The sequence below is a fragment of the Pseudorca crassidens genome, chromosome 1 (assembly GCF_039906515.1).
Source record: "Pseudorca crassidens isolate mPseCra1 chromosome 1, mPseCra1.hap1, whole genome shotgun sequence".
NCBI classification, from domain to species: Eukaryota; Metazoa; Chordata; class Mammalia; order Artiodactyla; family Delphinidae; genus Pseudorca; species Pseudorca crassidens.
The window spans coordinates 92,696,046-92,723,652 of NC_090296.1; the positions used below are offsets into that span (position 1 = coordinate 92,696,046).

Genomic DNA, 27,607 nt, shown 5'->3' on the forward strand with positions numbered 1-27,607 from the left:
AAATGCTAGAGGAACTTCTCTAAGTGGGAAACACAAGAGAAGAAAAGGACCTACAAAAACAAACCCCAAACAATTCAGAAAATGGTCATAGTAACATACATATCGATAATTACCTTAAACGTGAATGGATTAAATGCTCCAACCAAAAGACACAGGCTTGCTCAATGGATACAAAACAAGACCCATATACATACTGTCTACAAGAGACCCACTTCAGACCTAGGGACACATACAGACTGAAAGTGAGGGGATGGAAAAAGATATTCCATGCAAATGGAAATCAAAAGAAAGCTGGAGTAGCAATACTCATATCAGATAAAATAGACTTAAAATAAAGAATGTTACAAGAGATAAGGAAGGACACTCCGTAATGATCAAGGGATCAATCCAAGAAAAAGATATAACGATTATAAATATATATGCACCCAACATAGAAGCACCTCAACACATAAGGCAACTGCTAACAGCTTTAAAAGAGGAAATTGACAGTAACACAAAAATACTGGGGAACTTTAACACCTCATTTACACCAATGGACAGATCATCCAAAATGAAAATAAATAAGAAAACACAAACTTTAAATGACACAATAGACCAGATAGATTTAATTGATATTTATAGGACATTCCAGCAGATTACACTTTCTTCTCAAGTCCGCACAGATATTTTCCAGGATAGATCATATCTTGTGTCACAAATCAAGACACGGTAAATTTAAGAAAATTGAAATCATATCAAGCATCTTTTCTGACCACAATGCTATGAGATTAGAAATGAATTACAGGGAAAAAATGTAAAAAACACATGGCGACTAAACAATATGTTATTAAATAACCAATTGATCACTGAAGAAATCAAAGAGGAAATCAAAAAATACCTAGACCAAATGACAATGAAAAAACGATGATCCAAAACCTACAGGATGCAGCAAAAGCAATTCTAAGAGGGAAGTTTATAGCTATACAAGCCTACTTCAAGAAACAAGAAAAATCTCAAATAAATAATCTAACCTTACACCTAAAGGAAATAGAGAAAGAAGAACAAACAAAACCCAAAGTTAGCAGAAGGAAGGAAATCATAAAGACCAGAGAAGAAATAAATGAAATAGAAACAAAGCAAACTATAGCAAAGATCAATAAAACTAAAAGCTGGTTCTTTGAGAAGATAAACAAAATTGATAAACCATTAGCCAGACTCATCAAGAAAAAGAGGGAGAGGACTCAAATCATTAAAATTAGAAATGAAAACGGAGAAGTAACAACAGAAATATAAAGCATCCTAAGACACTACTACCATCAACTCTAGGCCAATAAAATGGACAACCTGAAAGAAATGGACAAATTCTTAGAAAGGTATAACCTTCCAAGACTGAACCAGGAAGAAATAGAAAATAAGAACAGACCAATCACAAATAATGAAATTGTAACTGTGATTAAAAATCTTCCAACAAACAGAAGTCCAGGACCAGATGTGTTCACAGGTGAATTCTATCAGACATTCAGAGAAGAGCTAACACCCATCCTTCTCAAACTCTTCCAAAAACTTGCGGAGGAAGGAACACTCCCAAACTCATTCTATGAGGCCACCATCACTCTGATACCAAAACCAGACAAAGATACTACAAAAAAGAAAATTACAGACCAATATCACTGATGAATATAGATGCAAAAATCCTCAACAAAATACTAGCAAACAGAATCCAACAACACATTAAAAGGATCATACACCATGATCAAATGGGATTTATCCCAGGGATGCAAGGGTTCTTCAATATATGTAAATCAATCAATGTGATAAACCATATTAACAAATTGAAGAATAAAACCCATATGATCATCTCAATAGATGCAGAAAAAGCTTTTGACAAAATCCAACACCCATTTATGATAAAAACTCTCCAGAAAGTGGGCACAGAGGGAACTTACCTCAACATAATAAAGGCCATATATGACAAACCCACAGCAAACATAATTCTCAATGGTGAAAAACTGAAAGCATTTCCTCTAAGATCAGGAACAAGACAATAATGTCCACTCTCACACTATTATTCAACATAGTTTTGGAAGTCCTAGCCACGGCAATCAGAGAAGAGAAAGAAATAAAAGAAATACAAATTGGAAAAGAAGAAGTAAAACTGTCACTGTTTGCAGATGACATGATACTATACATAGAGAATCCTAAAAATGCCACCAGAAAACTACTAGAGCTAATCAATGCATTTGGTAAATTTGTAGGATATAAAATTAATACACAGAAATCTCTTGCATTCCTATACACTAATGATGAAAAATCTGAAAGAGAAATTAAGGAAACACTCCCATTTACCACTGCAACAAAAAGAATAAAATACCTATGAATAAACCTACCTAGGGAGACAAAAGACCTGTATGCAGAAAACTATAAGACACTGATGAAAGAAATTAAAGATGATACCAACAGATGGAGAGATATACCATGTTGCTGGATTGGAAGAATCAATATTGTGAAAAAGACTATACTACCCAAAGCAATCTACAGATTCAATGCAATCCCTATCAAATTACCAATGGCATTTTTTTTACAGAACTAGAACAAAAAATCTTAAAATTTGTATGGAGACACAAAAGACCCCGAATAGCCAAAGCAGTCTTGAGGGAAAAAAAAACGGAGTTGGAGGAATTAGACTCTCTGACTTCAGACAATACTACAAAGCTACAGTAATCAAGACAATATGGTACTAGCAAAAAACAGAAACATAGATCAATGGAACAAGATAGAAAGCCCAGAGATAAACCCACGCACCTATGGCCAACTAATCTATGACAAAGGAGGCAAGGATATACAATGGAGAAAAGACAGTCTCTTCAATAAGTGGTGCTGGGAAAACTGGACAGCTACATGTAAAAGAATGAAATTAGAACACTGCCTAACACCATACGCAAAAATAAACTCAAAATTGATTAGAGACCTAAATGTAAGACCAGATACTATAAAACTCTTCGAGGAAAACATAGGAAGAACACTCTGACATAAATCAGAGCAAGATCTTTTTTGATCCACCTCCTACAGTAATGGAAATAAAAATAAACAAATGGCACCTAATGAAACTTCAAAGCTTTTGTACAGCAAAGGAAACCATAAACAAGATGAAAAGACAACCCTCAGAATGGGAGAAAATATTTGCAAATGAATCAACGGACAAAGGGTTAATCTCCAAAATATATAAACAGCTCATGCAGCTCAATATTAAAAAAACAAACAACCCAATCCAAAAATGGGCAGAAGACATAAATAGACATTTCTCCAAAGAAGACATACAGATGGCCAAGAAACACATGAAAAGCTGCTCAATATCACTAATTATTAGTGAAATGCAAATCAAAACTTCACTGAGGTATCACCTCACACCAGTTAAAATGGGTATCATCAAAAAATCTACAAACAATAAATGCTGGAGAGGGTGTGGAGAAAAGGGAACCCTCTTGTACTGTTGGTGGGAATGTAAGTTGATACAGCCACTATGGAGAACAGTATGGAGGTTCCTTAAAAAACTAAAAGTAGAATTACCATATGACCCAGCAATCCCACCACTGAGCATATACCCAGAGAAAACCATAATTCAAAAAGACACATGCACCCCAATGTTCATTGCAGCACTATTTACAATAGCCAGGTCATGGAAGCAACCTAAATGCCCACTGACAGACAAATAGATAAAGAAGATGTGGTACATATATACAGTGGGATATTACGCAGCCATGAAAAGGAACGAAATTGGGTCCTTTGTAGAGACGTGGATGGATCTAGAGACTGTCATACAGAGTGAAGTAAGTCAGAAAGAGAAAAACAAATATCGTATATTAACACATATATGTGGAACCTAGAAAAATGGTACAGATGAACCGGTTTGCAGGGTAGAAATTGAGACACAGATGTAGAGAAAAATGTATGGACACCAAGTGGGTAAAGTGGCGGGGGGTGGGGTGGTGGTGTGATGAATTGGGCAATTGGGATTGACATGTATACACTGATGTGTATAAAATTGATGACTAATAAGAACTTGCTGTATAAAAAAATAAATACAACAAAATTGAAAAATTAAAAAAAAAAAAAAGGGCATGTTCTTACCATACGACCCAGCAATCCACTACTGGGCATATACCCTGAGAAAACCATAAATCAAAAAGACTCATGTACCACAATGTTCACTGCAGCTCTATTTACAATAGCCAAGACATGGAAGCAACCTAAGTGTCCATTGACAGATGAATGGATAAAGAAGATGTGGCACATATATACAATGGAATATTAGCCATAAAAAGAAATGAAATTGAGTTATTTGTAGTGAGGTGGATGAACCTACAGTCTGTCATACAGAGTGAAGTAAGTCAGAAAGAGAAAAACAAATACCGTATGGCAACACATATATATGGAATCTAAAAAAAAAAAAAAAAAAAAAAAAGGTTATGAAGAACCTAGGGGCAAGATAGGAATAAAGACACAGTCGTAAAGAATGGACTTGAGGACACGGGGAGGGGGAAGGGTAAGCTGGGACGAAGTGAGAGAGTGGCATGGGCATGTGTACACTACCAAACGTAAAATAGATAGCTAGTGGGAAGCAACCGCATAGCACAAGGACATCAGCTCGGTGCTTTGTGACCACCTAGAGGGGTGGGAGGGAGACACCAGAGGGAGGGGATATGGGGATATTTGTATATGTATAGCTGATTCTCTTTGTTACAAAGCAGAAACTAACACACCATTGTAAAGCAATTATACTCCAATAAAGATGTTAAAACTAAAATGGGCATGTTCAATTAGCTACTTCCTGCTAATATTTACAGGCATACCTCAGCAATATTGCAGGTTCATCTTTGGCTGAAGGGAACATTGTGTCTGTTTTCGTCTATCCAGAGCACTAAAACTTTCTCCATATCAGCAATAAGGCTGTTTTGCTTTCTTATTCATGTGTTCACTGGAGTAGGACTTTTCATTTCCTTTAAGGACTTTTCCTTTGCCTTCACCACATGGCTGTTTGGCACAAAAGGCCTAGCTTTCAGCCTATCTCGGGTTTTGACATGCCTTCCTCAGTAAGCTTAATCATTTCTAGCTTTTGATTTTAATTGAGAGACGTGCAACTCTTCCTTTCACTTCCTTATCCCTCCATTACAGGGATATTAATTGGCCTAATTTCAATATTGTGTCTCAGGAAATAGGGAGGCCTGAGGAGAGGCAGAGGGGTTGGGGAACGGCTAGTTGGTGGAGCAGTCAGAACACACATTTATTAAGTTTGCCATCTTATATAGGTGTGGTACCTGGTGCCCCAAAACCTAAGATAGTAACATCAAAGATCACTGATCACAAATCACCATAACAAATATAATAATAATAATGAAAAAGTTAGGAATATTGTGAGAATTACCAAAATGTGGCACAGAGACATGAAGTGAGCAAATGCTCTTGGAAAAATGGGGCTGACAGGCACACTCATAGCGGGGTTGCCATGAATCTTCAATTTGTAAAAAATGCAATATCCATGAAGTACAAAAAAATGGGTTTTGCCTGTGAGTGCTGTTAGAATTTCAAAGATTTTATCCTTCTACAAACTTATATTGTGCCATTGAGTATGAGTTCCATGTTGAAGTATTTGGTAGCAAGATGATGTTTCTCACTCTGAACTAATTGAATTTTCTTTGCTTTTCACATTCATTATAAACTATTAGTATTGAGACAAAGAACTGTTTTATTTCTTATAAATGATTAATTTTGAACATATGTCATTATTGAAATGAACTGGGTATACATTCTTTATAAAGTCATTCTCATTGCCCACAAAATTTGGTCATAATTTTATATTCATGTTGTGTAAGGAGTTGGTGCTAAGACTGTAGCATTTTCCTGCACTACTCAATGATGATGGTTTTCAGTAGACTTCTGTTAATATTTGTTAATGAATATCCTAATTTTTATTCTCTTCAGATACTTAAAGCCATTATTTTTTCCCAATTATAGAAAAACAGAGTACTTAAAGCTTATAAATTATGAAGAATGGCTATATTCTAGTCCTTCAGGATGACTGTGGCAGCATGTTTTCCAATTCCACTGTCTGAATTGATCTCACACTTCATTTTATTGTGCACTGCTACGTGGAGGTTACATGGCAAGACACTAAATGGAGAAGGAGCCATTTGGGTACAAATAAAAATGATCCTATTCTGGGACTTCCCAACAGCTGTGGTTGGGATGTGACAGACAGACATAGAGACATCCTAGAGGCCTCCATTCATTCTCTGGGGTCTTTGATCTCCCTTTAGAATCACAGAGTATTAGAGAAATAATGGGCCTTAGAAATCATAGGGTCCAATTTGATTATAGTATACACGCAGAAACTGAGGCTTCTTGAAGGGGAAGTACCCTGTCTGAGAGCTTGGGTGTGTGTGACTTAGAAAAAGAATGGCTCAAGGGCAAATTTTGCTCCTATCTGCCAAAAATAATGTCCTAGGATGAGGTTGCAGGAGGCTTTTCTGTTTTCTGCATATCCCTTAGAGACAATTCTGGGAGTATTCTCAGAATGCTCCTGAGATTCCCAGGTTCAAGTGCTCATTCTACACATAATGCTATTGTATAAGAAGTAAAAGGAAGGTAAGCAGCAAGCAGTGACCAGAATCTCCTCTATACACTAGAATTCATTTGATCCTTAATCCTAAAAACTAAATTCTTGTATAACTTATCAGCGTGTGGCCTAAACTGATCTTAGAGCAGTTATCTTCTGCTTAATGTTTACCTTTTTTATACTTCAAATATTCTAATGCTGCATTTGCAAAAGTGTCAAACATTCACAATATGGTCAAGTAAAGAAAAAAAAAAGACTAAAAAAATGTTATTGCTAAGCACATGTGCCTTATTCTACAGGAGATAATACCACTGTGGGAATCTCACCCAGATTCTATATGGTGTGGAATGATGTGTAAAATAGGGTTACTGTTTTAGTAAGTTTCGTTACTTAATACATTATTAGCAGCAGGTTTTCGTAGCATAGTCTAGAACATTGAAGGAACAGGACTACTGGAAATATTAACACAGATTTAACTAAAAGCATTCAACAAACGTGCCAGGACGTTTGCCCCACTTTAAGAAACTAAGATGAGTTTGTTTCTCATGATGTTTGGCTTTAAGGAGTTAATAGGAATGAGAAGGGACAACAGGCAGTTTTTGAAGTAGGAGACAGAAGAACTATAAAAATTAGGCATAAAGACTATTAAAGCCTAGCAAACTGTTTTGCTTTAGTGCAGCACAGTCTCAAATTGGATGAGGGTGCTCCTTTGTGCTACTACAGCATCTTTGCAGGCTTCTGTCACTGATGACACAGTTTCTGTCTTTGCTGTTGGATTACTTAGCACCTTCACTAGTACTAGTCCTGGTATGTAATAGGTATTCATCATCTACTGAACAAGTATTCTTATTGATATCTCAGTGCAGATGAGTCACAGATTTCATCATTTTTTTTTGGCATATGTTTAACTTTTATTTATTTATTACAGATTTCATCTTGAGAAGCCTAGTCATCATGATAAAGTTACTTTTTGCTATATTGTTTAAGAAGTCAGGGAAGTATGAAATATCTTTAAGGAAAATTTTCATTAAAATAGTTAACAAAAAAAGTTTTGGTGCTTTAAATGCTTGGCTGTAGTTATCTGGAAAATTTAGTTATGGGTAACAGTTCACTCCCTGATAAGGCTGGATAAACGAGTTGTTGATTTATAGAGATTCTACCATTTTTATAAGTTACACCCTTGAACAGAGACAGTTCCAAGGGTTGTTTGGAGGAACTTTAGCCATTCCCATTATTTCCATCAACCCCTACTCCCCCCACAAAGCTATTCCAAATGAACACACAAATTTTGGGTTTGCTTTGTAAGTACAGGTTCTCTACCCACCCTGCTTGTAACTGGACTGAATATCTAAGTCCCTCCTATAAAAAGAGAAATTCTTGAGTCCCCACTTCCCACGGACCAAAATGGAATAAAACAGAGAACAAATACATATGAGGCAACCACCTAAAGGAGCCAATGTGATTTTTCCTTAAATACATAGGACTTCAGCTCTAAGCTAGGATAGGGTTTCTATTTTCTGAAATCCTGGAACATCTTGCAGAATCACTTGGAGCCATAAAATGACAGTGATTTTTATGGGGTGAATGTGTAGTAACAGAGTAGATTTTCTCCTTTGCCTGCCTAACTCCTAGGAGGAGAAATAGTTGAGTAAACACAAAATTATAATTTAGTCAATTTTTAATATTTACTTGAGATATTACTTTTTAGTCTTAAATTCTAAGCATTCAAGAAGCTATGACTTTTCCATCTGATTTTTTTATTGACCAATAACATGTATAGCAAGAATATCTGTTTTTTTCAATGTCTAAAGATCATTTAAAGTATCTGAAAATGAAGTTTTCTTCTCTTATTTGTTACAAATTGGGCTTTACCATATTTACACTAAAAAAAAAAACAACCTGAACTTTTACTAAATCTCCAATATGAAAACTCCTCCTGCTCCCCCTCTTATTTTTCCATTGAGCCATGTTTATAATCGAAAGTCCAAATTTTGGCTAAAAAGAATTGATACAACCCACTCCCTGGAACCTGATTACTGAAGTCAACTAAAGTTTTCATTATTTAGTTTAATAACAAGTTTGCTGAATTGTGGTTTGGGTCTTGTGTATTTTATTAAACGAAAAGAAAAGAAAAAACCCTAACTAGAATTTAAACTGAATCTGTAAGAAAAAAGGGGGATCTTACAAGCAATTCTGTAATTGTCTTTAGCTCAAGGGGGCTGCAAAATGCTTACAACACACGTGCACATACTTACTCATGTAAAACAAAACCCCATTGTTCCTCAAGTTCTTTTTTAAAAAAAGTATGATGTTCCTTTTCCCCCCAACCTTTCTTAACTTGGCCCCCATTCTTAATTGGCAGAGTTCATGAAAAGAAGAAACTTAGAAACCTACTCAGCAAAGTCTAGAATAGCTTTCCATTTGAAAAGTTACCTAAAACTAAAACCTCCTTTTCTCTTTGAAGAGCAAAATTTAAATACCTGATGTATCCTTTATCCTACTATGACTCCATGATATTTCTCTGTTTATAAAATGCTCTATTAAATAAATCTTAAATATATTTTTAAAAATTAAAAATCTTATCCTTTAAGGAATCATTAAGAGCGTAGCAGGAGAGTTTGTAGGTTATTTTAGGTAACTGATATAAATTAGTACCAATGTGAATTAAGTCAAGGGAGTCCATGGATCAAAAATATGACTATACAAAAAGGCAATCAGAATTTTATACAGATCTAGGCTACTTATGAAGTTGTTTAGCTGAAGGCTTATATAGAGAGTAGCACACTTTCTACTATGGATTGAAGCCATGTTGTATGGAGCAAAAACAAACAAAAATCAAATAAAACGAAACTAGAATAAAAGGAAAAAAAATCCAACTAAAAAAAGCAAAATGTGTGACTGGAAATTTAAGAACTCAGATGGGAAATTAACTTGGTTGGTAATTTTGTTGGATTAAACAATGGATGAAGAAGATAATATATAATCTTAGGCCACAAAAATTCTAAAATTAGAAAGCTGTAAGTGGCAAGGTAAAATAAAGTTCTCTATGTGCTGGCTGTCTGATATCCAAAGATGATATCTCAAGTTCTGTGAATGGATTAAACTTTTCCTCTTATTCAAGAGAGTGCTGTCCATAGAACTTTTTTGTGATGATGGACATGTTTGATATCTGTACTGGACAACACTCACACATGGCTAGTGAGCACTTAAAATGTGACTAGTGTAAGTGATGAACCAAATTTTTACTTATCTTTGATTTTATTAATTTAAGTATAAGTTTAAATAGTCACACATGGCTATTTAATATACACACAATTCCAAAAAATTGCAGAGGAAGGAACACTTCTGAACTCATTCTATGAGGCCAGAATCACCCTTATATGAAAATCAGACAAAAATACCACAAAAAAAGAATATTATAGGCCAATACGATGAACACAGACCCAAAAATCCTCAACAAAATATTAGCAAACTGAATCCAACAATACACTAAAAGGATCATACACCATGATCAAGTGGGATTTATCCTAGGGATGCAAGGAGTTTTCAATATCCACAAATCAATCAGTGTGATACACCAAATTAACAAATTGAAGGATAAAAACCATATGATCATCTCAATAGATGCAGAAAAAGCTTTTGACAAAATCCAACATCCATTCATGATAAAAACTCTCCAGAAAGTGGGCACAGAGGGAGCCTATCACAACATAATAAAGGCCATATATGACAAACCCACAGCTAACATCATACTCAATGGTGAAAAACTGAAAGCATTTCCTCTAAGAGCAGGAACAAGACAAGGATGCCCAATCTCACCACTTTTATTCAACATAGCATAAGTATTGGATAGCCACAGCAATCAGACAAAAAATAGAAATAAAAGGAATCCAAACTGGCAAGGAAGAAGTAAAGCTGTCACTCTTTGCAGATGACATGATACTATAGAGAATATCCTAACAAAGCCACCAGAAAACTACTATAGCTCATCAATGAATTCAGTAAAGTTGCAGAATACAAAATTAACATACAGAAACCTGCTGCATTTGTATATACTAACAACAACTATAAGAAAGAGAAATTAAGGAAATAATTCCATTTACCAGTGCATCAAAAAGAATAAAATACCTAGGAATAAACCTACCTAAGGAAGTAAAAGACCTGTATTAAGAAAACCATAGACACTGATGAAAAAAATTGAAGATGAATAAAACAGATGGAAAGATATACTGTGTTCTTGGATTGGAAGAATTAATGTCATTAAAATGACCATACTACCCAATGCAATCTACAGATTCAAAGCAATCCTTACAAAAATCCTGAGAGGATACTTCACAGAACATGAACAAATAATTTTAAAATTTGTATGGAAACACAAAGACCCCGAATAGCCAAAACAACCTTGAGAATCATGCTCCCTGACTTCAGACAATACTACAAAGCTACAGTAATCAAAACAGCATGGTACTGGCACAAAAACAGACACATAGACCAATGGCACAGAATAGAGAGCCCAGAAATCCACACACCTACAGTCAATTAATCTATGATAAAGGAGGCAAGAATATACAATGGAGAAAAGACAGTCTCTTCAATAAGTGGTGCTGGGAAAACTGAACAGCTACAAGTAAAAGAATAAAATTAGAACATTTTCTAACACCATATACAAAAATAAACTCGAAATGGATTAAAGACCTAAATGTAAGACCAGAAACCATAAAACTTCTAGAGGAAAACAGGAAGAACACCCTTTGACATAAATTGTAGCAATATTATTTTTGGATCTGTCTCCAAAAGCAAAGGAAATAAAAGCAAAAATTAAAAAATGGGACCTAATTCAACTTAAAAGCTTTTGTACAGAAAAGGAAACTATTGACAAAACAAAAAGACAACCTACTGAATGGTTGAAAATATTTTCAAATGACTGATAAGGGGTTAATATCCAACATATATGAACAGCTCATAAAACTCAACATCGGAAAAACAAACAAGCTAATTAAAAAATGGGCAGAAGAACTGAATAGACATTTTTCCCAAAAGGAAATACAGATGGCCAAAAGGCACATGAAAAGATGCTCAACATCACTAATCAGCAGGAAAATGCAAACCAAAACCACAATGAGATATCCTGACACCTGTCAGATTGGCTATCATCAAAAAGAACAGAAATAACAAATGTTGGTGAGGATGTGGAGAAAAGGGAACCCTCGCACACAGTTGGTGGGAATGTAAATTGGTGCAGCCACTATGGAAAATAGTATGGAGTTTTCTGAAAAAACTAAACATACAGCTACCATATGACCCAGCAATTCCACTCTTGGGTATAAGTCCTAAATAAACAAACACCCTAATTCAAAAAGATACAAGCACCCCAATGTTCATAGCATTATTTACAATGGCCAAGATATGGAAGCAACCTAAGTGTCCATCAACAGATGAATGGGTAAAGGAGATGTGGCATGCACACATGTACACACACACACACACACACACACACACACACACACACAATGGAATACTACTCAGCCATAAAAAAGAATGGCTCTTTTTTATAGGCTCTCCTGACTCTTACTTAGAAACTATCCATTGTGTAGATCATTTTTTGTTAGCCTTCTTTGCATCTGTTTGAACTCACAGAGTGGAGAAACAAGAACTACATAGGCACAGTGTATTTACTTAGAGCCACAATGAGTGGTTCTAAATGAATACAAAATTTAGAGTTTTAAATGTCTCCTAAACACAAAAATGACTACTAGATATGGGATTGTTAGTCTAATTCAGTACTTAGCCCTCCTGCTTCTAGATCATGAACTCTAAAAGATGTGGGAAGCCATCTGGCCAATTCTGCCCAAATTCTTGGAGCAGGTAGCCCCATTTCATGGTGGCAAGTGAGATCCACAGTACAATGTTGAATTTTTAAAAAATGTAATTCCCGTACATTTTCTTCTCTGCTTCCATTTAGTTGACTATCATGGATCCACAAGAAAAGTAGTGAGAAATCAGTGGATTGTGAGAAGTGAAACCAACATTGTTGTCCCTTTGTTAAATAATACTCATAACAAATATACTACCTTGGGTTGGGTTTTGGGGGAAGCAGACTAAAAATGGAGATTCTCCCTTTGTTTTTGATTTTTGACAGTTTTATTATGATGTGCTTTGGCAAAGATTTAAGTTGAATTTGTTTGGTGACCTATGGGCTTCATGAACTTGGATATCTAAACATGTCCCCAGATTTGAGAAGTTCTCAGCCATTATTAATTAAGATCTGTGCTCCATTCTCCCTCTCTTCTTTTGGAACTTGAATAATTTGTAGATTATTTCTTATAATGGGATCCCACAGATCAAGTAAGGTTTCTTCACTCTTTTCAATTTCTTCTTCTTTGTTCTCCTCTGACTGGGTAATTTTAAAGTTCCTGTCTTCTAACTCACAGATTCTTTCTTTGCTTGACCCATTCTGCTATTGATGCTCTCCATCACATTTTTTTTTTTCATCTCATTCACTGTATTCTTCAGCTCCAGAATTTCTGTTTGGTTCTTTTTTATAATTTTTATATCTTTGTTAAACTTCTCATTTTGTTCATGATTTTCACTGTTTCCTGATTCCATTGAATTATCTTTCTGTGCTTTTTTGTAGTTCACTGAGTTTCATTAAAACAGTTCTTTTGAATTCTTTATCAGGTAAATTGAGATCTCCATATCTTTGGGATCAATTACTGGAGAATCATTGTGATCTATTGGTGGTGTCATGTTTCCTTACATTTTTTATGTTCTTTGAAGTTTTACATTGCTGTCTTCACATTTGAAATAGCAGTCACCTCCTCTAGTTTTTGCTAACTTCCTTTGGGAGATAAATACCTTCTGCTAGCGATTCTGAGGCTTTTCAGACCTTCTATGGATACATCTGTTTTACACTTCTTGCTCCCTTTAGTGGCAGAATTTTAAAGCCTTTATGTCATCTCTCTACTCTGTTAACACACCAGGCCAAGTGCTGACAGCCTTCCTTTTGCTTTCCCAAAGGTGGCATATAAGTTCAAGTTTGTGGTCTCTCTCTGGCCCACAGATTTGGGCTGGCACAGACTTTCTGTGTATACTCACTAGCTGTCTGCCAAAGCTCGCTTTTGCTGTTGCTATTGGGAGTGTGCACAGGGAGCTGATGACAGGGTGAGAATGTATGTGGGTGGGGTTCATGGAGCACTGGGGGTGTCTATGGGCTAGCTGGGGATATCTATGGGTGACGTGTCCTCAGGGGCTCATGGGCAGGCTTCTTGGTAGAGTCTATGACATGGTTAGTAGAATCTGCATCCCTTTAATGCCCTCTGAGAGTTCTATCTACAATTCTCCCAGCCTCTTTCCAGCCCCTAAGTCATGAAGCTCATCATTCAGTACTCTGAATGGGGAAGAGAGAAACAAGCCTCTTCGGCAGCAACCACACTGCTTGGGAAGCCAGGTGGTCCCTAATTCGTTCTCACTTTCCCCCACACAAGAAATCACGGGCTGAGAAGATCTCTCTTGGACCTAAGCTGTGCTGCCTTGGGCAAGAGGTGAAGTTAAACTGTTCCTGTTATCCTTTCCTATGCATCTACACTTGTATTTTTTTGTTTCAGTGGTGTGCTGAAATTTCTCTTCTGGAAGCCTGGACTTCCATAAGGCCTCTATCATCTATAGGTGACTGCCTATGACAGTGTTTTCCGGGGGTTCTTGGACTGTGGTTGAGAGGCGCTAGAGTTGGTTCACAGGCCACTACAAGTTCCACAGCTAAGACAGAAATCTGCATGCCTATTACACGATGCACACGTGGGTGACCCTCCTCTCAGATCCCTTGGCAAATGGTACTGGATCCCACAACTCCTACAAGGGCATTTTTGTCTGTGGATGTATGCCAAATTGTTGTCATTGAGGGGCGACATGATGTCTTATTCAGCCATGATGCTGATGTCACTCCTGTCCCTGTGTTAAAAAATGGGGGGCCATGCATACTTTTTTCTGTCCCTGTGTTTAACAACACTGAGAATAAGCAAAAATAACCTACAGCTTGCTCCAGAAAATGCTTTTTCCTGAAAGATAAGACTTTGAACCAGCTAAAATAGCTTGCACATCAAAGCTTACTTCAAGTCCCTTGCTTCACTGGGCCCAGTAGTCCAAAATTATAATATTAAACTCTGCCCAATCCCAAGCAGTTTCTCACCTTGCACAACCTGCCTCAAAATCATCCAACTTAGGTCCTAAAACCCTACAAATGTCATTCCTGAATTTATCCATTTTGAGACACTACTAAAGCTCTGTTAAATTGTTGTTCTCTTTTACTACAATAAGTCTATTAAACTTAGCTTTTCTTGGTCAACAGGTTATTCTGGTGGTCCTTTAGGGGAACTGACAGTTGTGAATGGGAAAAATGGTGCCTATGCATTCTTTTTCTTACTGTAGCCTCAGAAGAACATGGTTCTATAGTGACCTGACAAAATGAGAAGGCTGTCATTTCAGTGAAAATTTGAGCTATTTACCAATTCAACCACCAATGGTGTGGAAAGTCAAATTCCTCCAACAGAATCACAAATCTCAGGATTCAAAAAGACTTAAAACTTATATAGCCCAATCCATCTGCTTGATACACATGGAGAATACAGGCTCAAATCTGGGCTCAAATTAAATTTTTTCCCTATACTGCTGAAGGGGCCTCTTCCATGCAACTAAGGTTTTTAGGTTTCTTCTCTACTTCCTCATCTCCCCTCTTCATTCTCCTCTGCTCGCCAGCCTGTTTTACCTCTTTGCAGACAACTAGAGGAAATATCAGTCCTCCCTCGTGTTTTGGTAGAGGGAGTCTGTGTTGCCACAGGGTTTTTAGGGCTGGGTGTTTTCAACAAAAAGTATTTTAAAAAAGACCTCCCACTCCAGGAAGCTAACATCTGGTTTCTATTATCTGAAAGGTCTCATTAACAGATGATATTATAATGTCCATATCCCTATTTTTGAAGCTGAGGAAAGTGAGGGCTAGATTTTGGGGGGTACAATCTCATAAATAATGGAACAAACTTTCTGGCAGTGTAGGCTTTCCTATTCATTTCATCCTGAGAGTTTTAGGATTGAGGGAAAAAAGTATTTTATCCTGTCTTTACCGGAAAAAACACTAGATAAAATGGTTCTGGATTAGAAGTTTTTTTCAGACATTTGTCTTTAAGCTAATGTATCCTTTTAAAAATCTGATTACCAAACCCTTAGTATATGTTAACTAACTTGAAATGTAACTGACTTGAAATGAAAAATACCATTCATAGTAACTTTTAGTAACAACTCACAAGTTGTTATTCACATATTAGTGAGAAAAAATCTATATATGCATGTGTTGCAAAGATTATTGGAAATCTTTTTATAAATAAAAGTGAAAGGAAGTTGCACATGGCTCTAAAGAGTTTCCCACTAGATTCTGTGTGAAGACGGAGTGTTATACAGAGCTGGTGACCTTATATGAGTCTCAGGGTTTCTTTCTTTTCCGTTTTTCCTCGTTGACTATTTGCTTCTCCCACATCACACATAATTCACAACAGATGGTTTCTTCATATAGCTTTTATTTTTATGCTGGGATAAATGTTGGTATATCCCATATTATTTTTAATTGTAGAGTTGAATTATCTGACTCTGGACAGTTTTTACATGTTAAAAAGTCTGTATATATGTGTGATGGTGGGAGCATGTGTTTACAGTAACACAATAGCCTCATTGTGACACAGCCTTAAGTTCAGATTTTTCCCAAACTGCAAAAAAAAAAAAAAATGTGAACGAACATTCTAAACTCAAGTTAGAAATACAGATACAGCCTATAAACTTTACTTTTTAATGAGACCAAACATTTTGTTCCTGAGTCTTCCTTTTTTTCTTTTTTTTAAATAAATAATTTGTGAAACATGTAAAATAATTATTAGACTTTTGGTTATTTGGTAGTTTACTCTCAATACATAAAGGAGTTGAGGTAGTTTACAAAAATGCAGGCAATGTAAGATGGGAAAATTAGGAGCTCCAAATATATTTTGCACAAGATTCTTCCCAGTTTAAAAACATACTACACATTCAGCTCTGGGTCCTAGAAGTCAGTTTTTCTTTTTAGTTTTACTTATAACTCTAGTACTAAGTAATCAAGTTTTTAAAAAAGAAATTCAAAGACTATTCATTTAAAAATTCAAATTTTCTACTAATAATGATTTAATGTACATTATCTAGTAAAAAAAATTTCATTATTTTCCTTATAAGTGTACGTTAAAAGTCCTGTCAGGGCTTCCCTGGTGGCTCAGTGGTTGAGAGTCTGCCTGTCGATACAGGGGATGCGTGTTCGTGCCCGGGTCCTGAACAATCCCACATGCCGCACAGCGGCTGGGCCCGTGAGCCATGGCTGCTGAGCCTGCGCGTCCGGAGCCTGTGCTCCACAACGGGAGAGAAAGTCGAGCAGGACTGATGTCAGTCTTTTTGTAGCTGAATCTCAGAAGTGACATTCCATTATGTTTGCCATATCCTATTTGTTAGAAGCAAGTTATAGGTTCAGCCCATACCCAATGGGAGGGAATCACACAAGGGCATGAACCAGAAGGTGGGGATCATTGGGGACCATTTTAGAGTTTGCCAAGCCCAAATATGATGAATTATATTGGTCTTTTTTGTTATTTAACTCCTCCACTTTCTCTACTTTCTCCTACTCCTTCACTCTGTATAGATGCATTAGCTAAAAAGTGTTATTTTTCCACTTCAGGAAAGCCAGAGGACTCCAGTAAGCCCTGAGAAAAACTAATAAAAATGTTCTATATTCTGAATAGCTTCAATGTAAAATTTCAGTGAGAAAGAGATAAACTCAGTGATCATACAGTCATCATAGATAATTATGGGAACTCTGGACACAAATTTCATTAGCAGCTATCAAGTTCTTGGAATTAACACAACATTGTAAATCAACTATACTTCAATAAAAAATAAATTAAAAAAAAGAAAAAATATTTTAGAAAAAAGGTCTTGGAGAAAACATTACCGGGCTCTGCCACCAACCACTAGTATCACGCTCAAGGAGAATTCTAGCCTGGATCGTCATGTCAGAAAAGTATGCATGGCTCAGGGAATGGTAGACTCTGTTGCCAGCTCTGCTGCATGAATCACCTGGGTAAGCTACTTACCCTCTTTGAGCTTTGGTTCCCTCATCTGTAAAGTGGCTGTGATGGGTGCCTGCTCTGTCCACTGCCCCAGGAGTCTTGTCATTTCTTGCAATGATACATAGGAAGATTCAATAAATGTTTTGAAAAACTGTAAAGTGCTGATGAATGTGAGGCATCATTATCACTTTGTTCATCATTAGATCTAGGAATATTTTTTCTTATCAGCGGGCATTACATTTTACAAGCTCAGAAAGCATCATGGAAAGCCCCATTACTTTCTTTTTTTAAATTTATTTTATTGAAGTGTAGTTGATGTACAATGTTGTGTTAATTTGTGCTGCACAGCAAAGTGATTCAGTTATACAAATATACACATTATTTTTCATATTATTTTCCATTATGGTTTAATCACAGCATATTGAATATAGTTCCCTGTGCTATACAGTAGCACGTTGTTGTTTATCCATACTATATATAATAGATAGTTTACATCTGTGAATCCCAAACTCCCAATCCATCCCTCCCTCCAGCACCACCACCTCCCCACCCCCAGCAACCACAGGTCTGTTCTCTATGTCTGTGAGTCTGTTCCTGTTTCATAGATAAGTTCACTTGTGTTCTATTTTCGATTCCACATATAAGTGATATCATATGGTATTTGTCTTTCTCTTTCTGCTTACTTCACTTAGTATGATAATCTCTAGGTCCATCTAACTTGCTGCAAATGGCATTATTTCATTCTTTTTATGGCTGAGTAGCATTCCATTGTATATATGTGCCACATCTTCTTTATCTATTCATCTGTCGATGGACACCTAGGTTGTTTCCACGTCTTGGCTATTGTGAATACTGTTGCTATGAACATAATAGTGCATTTACCTTTTTGAATTATAGTTTTGTCCAGACCCATTATTTTCTAAGTGGTGATTTCTTTCTGATCTTTATGGAATGAAACACTCTCCTAAAAGATTTCATGCTCTAGATATCCATTTCCTCCTTTCCCCACCCCCACATATACTCATACTCTTCCCACATTCTCAGTGAACTGGTGTTATGAATCCTTGTATTGTTGTTGGACAAATCCATGCCCATCAGAAATATAAACACAAAGACTGATATTTTTATAATCACAATAAAAATTAGTTAAAAATAAAAGTAATCTATTATGAATGGTTTTCATAGCTTTCAAATTTCACTTCTAGACATCTAAAAATTTTGTATTTAACCATTTGTTTGAATAATCCAAGGTTGATGAAAATCCTTAAGTTACAAGTCTCAAAACAGACTGATTTAGCTCTGTAGTTTGCTTTCTCCTTGTGTTCCAGAGCCATCCAAGTTAATTCCATGTGCCTGTGGTCAGTGAGACTCTGGAGGTTGTCTTGACTGAAATATGGGAGAAGTGTCCTGGGAAGAATTTTGAGAATCTGCTAAGGCAGTGTTCTCCACACTTCCTGGATCATGTATCCCATGAGTAAAAGCTATGTGAGCACACTCCCTCATAGATATAATTTTAAATTTATAAATTATATACATATCAATCTGTATTTATATATTATGCATATTATAAAAGATATGCAGTCTATGGATAGAAAACAGTGAGATGAAATAAAATATTAAAAAAAATAAAATTTAACACTACATTTATTTTTGGTACACCAAACCTTTTATCCTCAAATTATAGAGATTTATATTGATGTCTAGACAGTTGGTTTACAAATGCCTTGCAAATTAAACTGGCATCATACTATCATTTGCTAATATTGAAAAGTATAACATACACTTAGGGCTAGGTTCACTGTTTATAATAATGATGTATGTCCATATTTCAATTGATATTTTTGAAAATTTTTATTTTTTTTGGCCTACATCTTGGCAGAACTGATTGGATCACCACTAATTTTGTCTCTTAGTGTAGCTGAAAAAGAGCTCCTTCAAGGAATAGAGGAGATATCATTCTGTGTTTTTTTAAAAAAATTATTCTTGCATTATAAATATTATCATCAATCCAAAGTTTCTTTTCAGGAGACTATTTCTTTTTTCCTCTTTAAAAAAATTTTTATTGAAATATAGTTGATTTACAATATTGTGTTAGTTTTAGGTGTACAGCAAAGTGATTCAGATACAAACACACACACATACACACACGCACACAAACATACACATATGTATTCTTTTTTAGATTCTTTTCCATTATAGGTTATTACAAAATATTGAGTATAGTTCCTTGTGCTATACAGTATGTCCTTGTTGTTTACTATTTTACGTATAGAAGTGTGTATATGTTAATCCCAAACTCCTAGTTCATGACCCCCCACTTTTCCCCTTTGGTAACCATAAGTTTGTTTTCTATGTCTGTGAGTCTATTTCTGTTGTGTAAATAAGTTCATTTGCATCATTTTTCAGATTCCACAGGTAAGTGATATCATATGATATTTGTCTTTCTCTGTCTGGCTTACTACACTTAGTATGATAATCTCTAGGTTCATCCATGTTGTTGCAGATGGCATTATTTCATTCTTTGTTATGGCTGAGTAGTATTCCATTGTGTATACCACATCGTTCTTTTTTTTGAACAAATGCTTTTTATTTTTTAAATTAATTTTTATTGGAGTATAGTTGATTTACAATGTTGTGTTAGTTTCTGCTCCACAGCAAAGTGAATCAGTTATACATATACAGATACCCACTCTCTTTTAGATTCTTTTCCCATATAGGTCATTACAAAGTTTAGAGTTCCCTGTGCTATACAGTAGGTTCTTATCAGTTATCTATTTTATATATAGTAGTGTGTATATGTCAATCCCAATCTCCCAATTTATCCTACCCACCTTTTCCCCTTGGTAACTATAAGTTTCTTTTCTACATCTGTGACTCTATTTCTGTTTTGTAAAAAAGTTCATTTGTACCATTTTTTTAGATTCCACATATAAGCAATATCATATGATATTTGTCTTTCTCTGTCTGACTTACTTCACTCAATACGACAATCTCTAGATCCATCCATGTGGCTGCAAATGGCATTATTTTGTTCTTTTTTATGGCTGAATAATATTTCTTTTCAGAAAACTTTTAAAGCACTGGTCCACTAGTAAGTGTCAATTTAGTTAAACCAAATGATATAATCTATAAATCCTCTTAACCACCCAAAGAAAACAGCAATATGTTGTGAAACTCAGACAACACAAGAGCAAACATGCTATTACTATCTCTCAACAGAGTGCAGACTGAAATATCAACTGAGTGAGGGTACCTGTCTACTAAATATTAGTAAAGTGCAATTTCTTTTTTATTTTTAAAGATAGAAATATATATATATATATATATATATATTTATTTATTTATTTATTTATTTTCCACCCAGAGCTGTGTATACCCGTTTGGAGACCACTGTACTGGATCTCTTGGGGTTCATCCAAGTCCCTAGTGAGACCTGGGCCAGGATGGGTTATGCAGAGGGGGCACAAGAATGTAAACAGATACCCCTGCTACAACCAAAGAGCTCCAATTTCATTTATATTATATTTTATACAATAAGCTTTCTAATAAATTTTCATTAGAACAAATGATTACATAGCTAAGGCACATTTGAAACTTTCTTCTGGAGAAACCTAGAAGTCCATGACCCATAGTTCTGACAAATGTTTGAAACTGAACACTTAACAGTAAAGTTGTAAAAATAGTCTTTTACTAAAGAGCTAAATATATTGGTTTTTTTAAGTTCCTGGGTTTTACGTTTGTTTTATTTTTCTTACATGTAAAATCACAGCCTTAGAACTAAAAGAGAAAATACTTTTAGCCAAACATGCTATGAAAAGTTTTGAATGTAATTAAATGCTAAGTAAAGCATTAGTTACAAAATGCATTAAAATTTTTTTCTTAACTGAGACATTAAAAAAAGTTAAAAGTTTTGAATATTTTGGAAACATCATATTAAAGCAAAGCTTAAAAAAGGATATGGTTCTTTCAATATTTCAGTGAGTTTAATCTTGACTTGTCTAGAGGCTTTGGAAATACCAGCTAGCTCATGCATCCTAAGATAATATAAAATCAGTGGACTCTGACCTCCAAAATTGAAGAGAACACGCTTAAACTCTGGGCCACTACTGCTATAATGGGACTGTAAGGGGTAGGAAAAAAAAATGAACCAATTATTACGCTTGTGTATTTTTAAAGAACTGTAAATAAAATATAACTGCATTATAACCATAAATACAATTATTATCTGGTATATTAAAACAAATAAAGGGAAATTCTGCAAGGCATCTTAACTAAAGTAATTTACTAAAGTATGAGACTATGAGTATGTGCCGTAGGGCTCTGCTAGTCTTTTAGCATGAAGACAGGCCAATAGAGATTATTCTATCTGAAGAACAGAAAGAGAAAAGAATGAGCAGAGCCCCAGAAAAAGGGGCAGGAAAAAATATGAAGAAATAATGACTGAAACTTTCCAAGTTTTATGAAAAACACATCCAAGAAGCTTACCTCCAAGTAGGATAAATTCACATCTAGATGCGTCATAGTCAAAGTGTTGAAAGACGAAGACAAAAAGAAAAATCTCAAAAGCAGCAAGAGAAAAACAACATATAAGAGAACCCCAATAAGGTTAACAAGGTGACTTCTCATCAGAACAAGGAGGCTAGAAGCCCATCACAGTGCTGATGAAAGAAACTTTGACCACGAATTCTGTGTCAAGGAAACCATCACCATAATTATAATTGCTTCAATATTCTACTATTGACTTCTTGTGGGATGCAAGTATAGCAACTACTCATATGTTAAGTCTTTCCTCAATTTTTATAACACCTAGATGAGAGATTTATTGTTGATTCCACTTCTTGTGGGGAAGTAAGATTTTATTCTCATTTGTTTTTACTGATATGTAAAATTCTCTTGTGTTTTGTTTGCTTATGGTCAATTTTTCATTGTATTCATTCATAGCTGCTCCAAAATTATTTCAAATAGTGGTAATATTGTAATCAAAAGCAGTTCTTTGATAGTGAAAATGATGTCAATATCAGCTGTTTTTTCTGTGATGTAAATCATTTACTTCACCATAGTCTCCCATGACAATTCACATCAGGTTATACCTAGCTTGATCTTAAAACTTGCATGCAAAACCACACCAAGCATTTTCCTGGCTTTTGCCTGGTGTATTATAAGATAGAAACTCTATCTTACTGAAGTTTTAGAAACAGACATTCCTGTTCTTTTTCTGCAGTTACCAGTTTTTAAACTAAGAAAACCACAGTACACAGATCCTTCTTCCTCTATGAGAAACTGATTTTTTTTTAAGCGTAGTTCAATCAGGCGAGAGCAGATTGAAAGCAGGGCTCCAGAATGAACGTAATACATAATTATTGTCTAATCAGCACAGAGTAGATTCCACATGTTTAAACAGCCCATGAATACAGTAGATTTTGGGGTCAACAACGTTCTACTTTTGACATATACAGAGCTTACTGTTAAAAGCGATTCCCAAATCTTTTCAGAGGCCTCCAAGGCAAGGCTTTATTAACCTGTACTTATGCAGTTGTAATTCTGGACCTCTATACTTTTTCCACAGTAACAGTTTATCTTCTAAGATCAGGCCTGTTACCCCAGCCTGTTGTAAACTTTTGGTGTTCCACTATATTCATAATTCTTCCAGGTTTTATGACTTCTACATGGCTAATGAAAAATGGCAACCATATTTTTATCAAAGTTGTTGATAAAATATTGTGCATGAGACAGGGCCAATGATGCAGCAATACGGTGTACTACCAAAGACATATCTGCAATTTGCTTTCTATCTTTTAACAGTGATATCTGAGAAAAGTTATTGTCAGTTACAAATCCATCTGTCCATATTTCTTCAACTTGTAAACAAACTATTAAAGACCATTTTTAGTGCTTGCTGAAGATCATATATACAATTTCTATTACATTTCCTTGATTTCTAAATTTAGCAATCAAGGAAAAGTAATAGAATGGACTCCCCTGCCTCCCGCCCCCTGCAGCCAAAATGGTGCAATATTGCCATCTACCCCAAATGGACTCCTAGAGTTGCCAATTTCTATCCTAAGTATGGACATCCTTGGCAGCACTGTGAAGGTTGGAAGAGATTCTATATACCTGGATTATTAAAGACCAGGAAATATATGAATACTGACTTTCAGAAAGTGGTTTATGTATAGGCATAATTTAAAATTTAAAATAACGGTCAGACCTGACTAGATAATTCAGACAAAATTTTAACAAAAAAGACTGCAACAGATTTAAAACCCAATTGGCTAACAAGTTAAGAGATCAAATTCAGAAGTTCAAGCCAACGGTCTCATCAAATCTTGGCTAAAGCAACACAAGGTGGCAAATCCATAGGTTCTCTGTTTGGGAGGCACCTTCAAAAATGTGGAGAAAGCAAGTATTCAAGACTTAAGATCGACAGTACCTATATATGGTCATTTATTCCGGGACCATGGTTTAAGGGGTGGGGACAGGTCAACCACTGTTGAAAATGCCACTGAAGTTTTCTCTGCACTTTGATGCTTATTGAGATCAGAGCCATGTCTGTATGTCAACGCAAGGAGAAGCAGTGCCCGAAGTATGAGGAAAAGATAAATGCTATTCGTTTTCCTTAGAGATGAGGATAGTTTCAGAAATAAATATGACTTTAATATTAAGATTAACCTCTCCAATAAATCTCTTCTGATTATTAATTTTTTTCTAAAATATATATCAAGAGCATAATAACCAACATTGTCCATGTGAAACCTGTTCAATTAATTATATTGGAAATTAAAGAAGGACATTTTTTATAATTATTATACTCCAAACCTTTGTTGGTAGTCCTGATAATCTTGATTCTTCCTTGGATGCAGGCATTGTATATCCTTCTGGATTCTTTAAAATTTTTGTCATATTGAAGTCTATATCTAAAACAGAAAATAAAATATTTTCTTAAATTCTTTCTTTCTTCACAAAAGGCATGATACTCCTTCTTTTTCCTAGCAATGCACCTTAAACATGTAGAGAGGTAAAAATGTATGAGAGACAGTTAGGATATTGTTATAGCTTGCCCCAGTCAGAGGAAATGAATATTCCATCTCATTTTACCTAACAGGGCTTTAGAGTTTTCAAATTCATTCATGTACAGTATTTCACATCATCCTCACAAACCATTTTATGAGCTAAGTAACATTTCCCACAATTTATAGATTAGAAAACTAAAGTTAAGGAAACTCTATGACTTTTTCTAAGAGTAAGTCTTGCTCTAAGGTGATAGTTCACATCTATGAATCTAATAAAAACCACTGAATTGTATTCTTTAAATGGGTGAATTGTATGGTATATGAACTACATCAATAAAGCTGTAATTAAAAAAAAAACAGTACAAGAAGAGAATGCAGACCTAGGTCTTTTGCTTCTGATTTCAGAGCTCTTTCCATGACCCTCTAGTTAAATGCAATAGGAGGCTTAGGTCTCTGCATGCTAGAGTCTACCTTTTCCATATACTGAAACATACCCAGATAAGGAAAGACTTGGTAATTTTTCAGTGCAACCAGTGTAAATATGCATGAGGCTACCCAGGGAGTGTTGTCTTAAAGGAGAACTATATGATTTAATCAGCCATGTCAGTCAGCCTAAAAGCATATGCTAATTATTAAGGATATCTTAATGTAGAGCAGAGAAAACAGGTAAGCTGAGAAGTTTGTACTAGATTCTGGCACTGACAATTATTACCAGTTACCAGGTAGACAAATCAGATCTACAGATTGTGATGTTGATGACAAGGCTAGAAGAGTTGAAGAAAGTCACTTGAATTGATTTTTGACATTACCCATTAAAAGATATTAGATACTAGCTTGAAATACTGGAGGCAAGTAGGCATTTATCTCTGGCAGAGATTAAAGAACTAGTTAGCAAGGAATCTGTATTCTAAAATTTTGAGTGAAACCAAAGTTAGATTAAGTTGGGAGTTAGAATGGGCAAGAAAGGTAATGAACCATACAATTTCTCTACTTTAAAACTTGCTCAAAAGCATACAACCCATTATGGAGAAGAATCTGACCTTATCTACCAATAATACAGACATTTTTCTTTGACTCAGCAATCCCTCTCCTGAGAATATATTCTACACAATCTTCTACATAAGCACAAAAAATATAGGTACGGGTTTAATGATTATAGCATAATATGTAAAATTTAGAGATTATAAACAACCTGTGCATTTAGCAGTCAGGTACTGGTTGAAAAAACTATGGCACTCCTATTTGATGGAATACTATAAGCTGTAAAAAAAAAAAAATGAGCAAGCTCTCCATACAGATGTGAAGATATCAACAGGTCATCTATTAAAGTGAGGAAAGCAAGTTGCAGAACAGTGAAGAGAGCATATTACTTGATTGAATGTATACAATATATAAAATATACTACTCAGTGTAAACGGGAAAGAATGTATACAATGTATACAATATACTACATTCAGTGTAAAAGGGAAAGAATAAGAAGAATCAAATATCTATTGTATTTTCCTTCATTTGTATAAAGAAACACTGAAAAGATAAATAAGAAATGGATAAAAATATTCCTTTTGGGAGGAATGATTAAAAATAAAACATGTTCAATTTTGAATCATTCTTAAATACATATTTAGGTGCTATTACTTAACTTCTAGCCGTTATGAACAGATATGTTACTAATGACAAAAGGACCTCTACCTGTCTACCATACCCACAATAAAAGCCTTAGAAGATTGCTTGAATTTTGTTGTAAAATTACTGTCAACAGATTAATATCAGGCAAAGATTCTAGGCTTGGAGTAACAGCAATAGACATAAAAAGTAAGAGATTAATGAAAAACACAAAGCAAAGAAAGTTTAGAAGTAAAAGAGTCAAAGAAAAAAATCATATGTAAAGGAAAAACCCCACCCTGATATGATGAGTAATAAGTAATCTTAAAATCACTGAATTTACTAGCTTTTATCCCCCTGCATTCCTCTAATCTGTTGATTTGTTTTAGGTAAAAATATTAATTTTGTCCCTGATTATAGTTTTTATATCTCCTCTGTTCTCAGCATCTCTGAATGCTAGGGAAGGTCACTGGGAACACCAATATTGACTCTACTTGATAAAACTATGAGAAAGCATGTCTCAACTGTTCTTATTAAGTCTTTAGAAATTTCACTAGTGACAAAATATTCCAGTCTTACTACACCAACGCTGGGAAAATTTCATTTTCATAATTACCCCCTTTTCATTTTAGGGATATTAAATCTCTTAAAAGGGAGACACTTATGCAAGTAAGTATGGTTACCTTTATCCACTTTTGTAGTTTTTATTCTAATAGTCTTTCTCAGATGCGAATAACTCATATATCTTAGCAAAATTAAACTTCATGCAGGCCATACATAATATTATATATCAATAAACTACAGAAACAGAAAAAATGTTAATTAGTTAAAAAATTAAATTAAAAAAAAAAGATGCTCACTGAGGTCAGGAGAACAATGCATGAACAGAATGATAGCTTCAACAGAAATAGAAAATACAAGAAAGTACCAAACAGAAATCACAGAGCTGAAGAATACCTGCACTGAAAAATACATTACAGGGGATCAACAGCAGGCTAGACAAAGCCAGAAAAAAGAATTAGCAAACTCAAACACAGGGCACTGGAATTCATCCAATCAAAGAAGTAAAAAGAAAAAAAATTTAAAAAGTGAAGATAGCTTCAGCGACTTGTGAGACATTAAACAGACCAACATTTGCATTATAGGGGTCCTAGAAGGAGAAGAGAGAGAGAAAGGGGCAGAACATTTGAAGAAATAATAGCTGAAAACTTCCTTAACCTGGGGAAGGAAATAGACATTCAGATCTAGGAAGCCTAGAGAGTTCCAAATAATATGAG

The 27,607-nt window shown here is 35.1% G+C and overlaps 1 protein-coding gene across 1 annotated transcript in view; it reads right to left on the reverse strand.

Moving 5' to 3' along the window:
* The window catches only part of FAM227B (family with sequence similarity 227 member B), a 277,213-nt gene that overhangs the window by 37,708 nt on the left and 211,898 nt on the right, over positions 1-27,607 (reverse strand). The window contains exons 11-12 of the mRNA XM_067746547.1: positions 24,535-24,632; positions 21,678-21,838 (exon numbers count right to left, since the gene is read on the reverse strand). Of these exons, the coding sequence (XP_067602648.1) occupies positions 21,678-21,838; positions 24,535-24,632 (259 nt within the window). The remainder of the gene's footprint in view (positions 1-21,677; positions 21,839-24,534; positions 24,633-27,607) is intronic.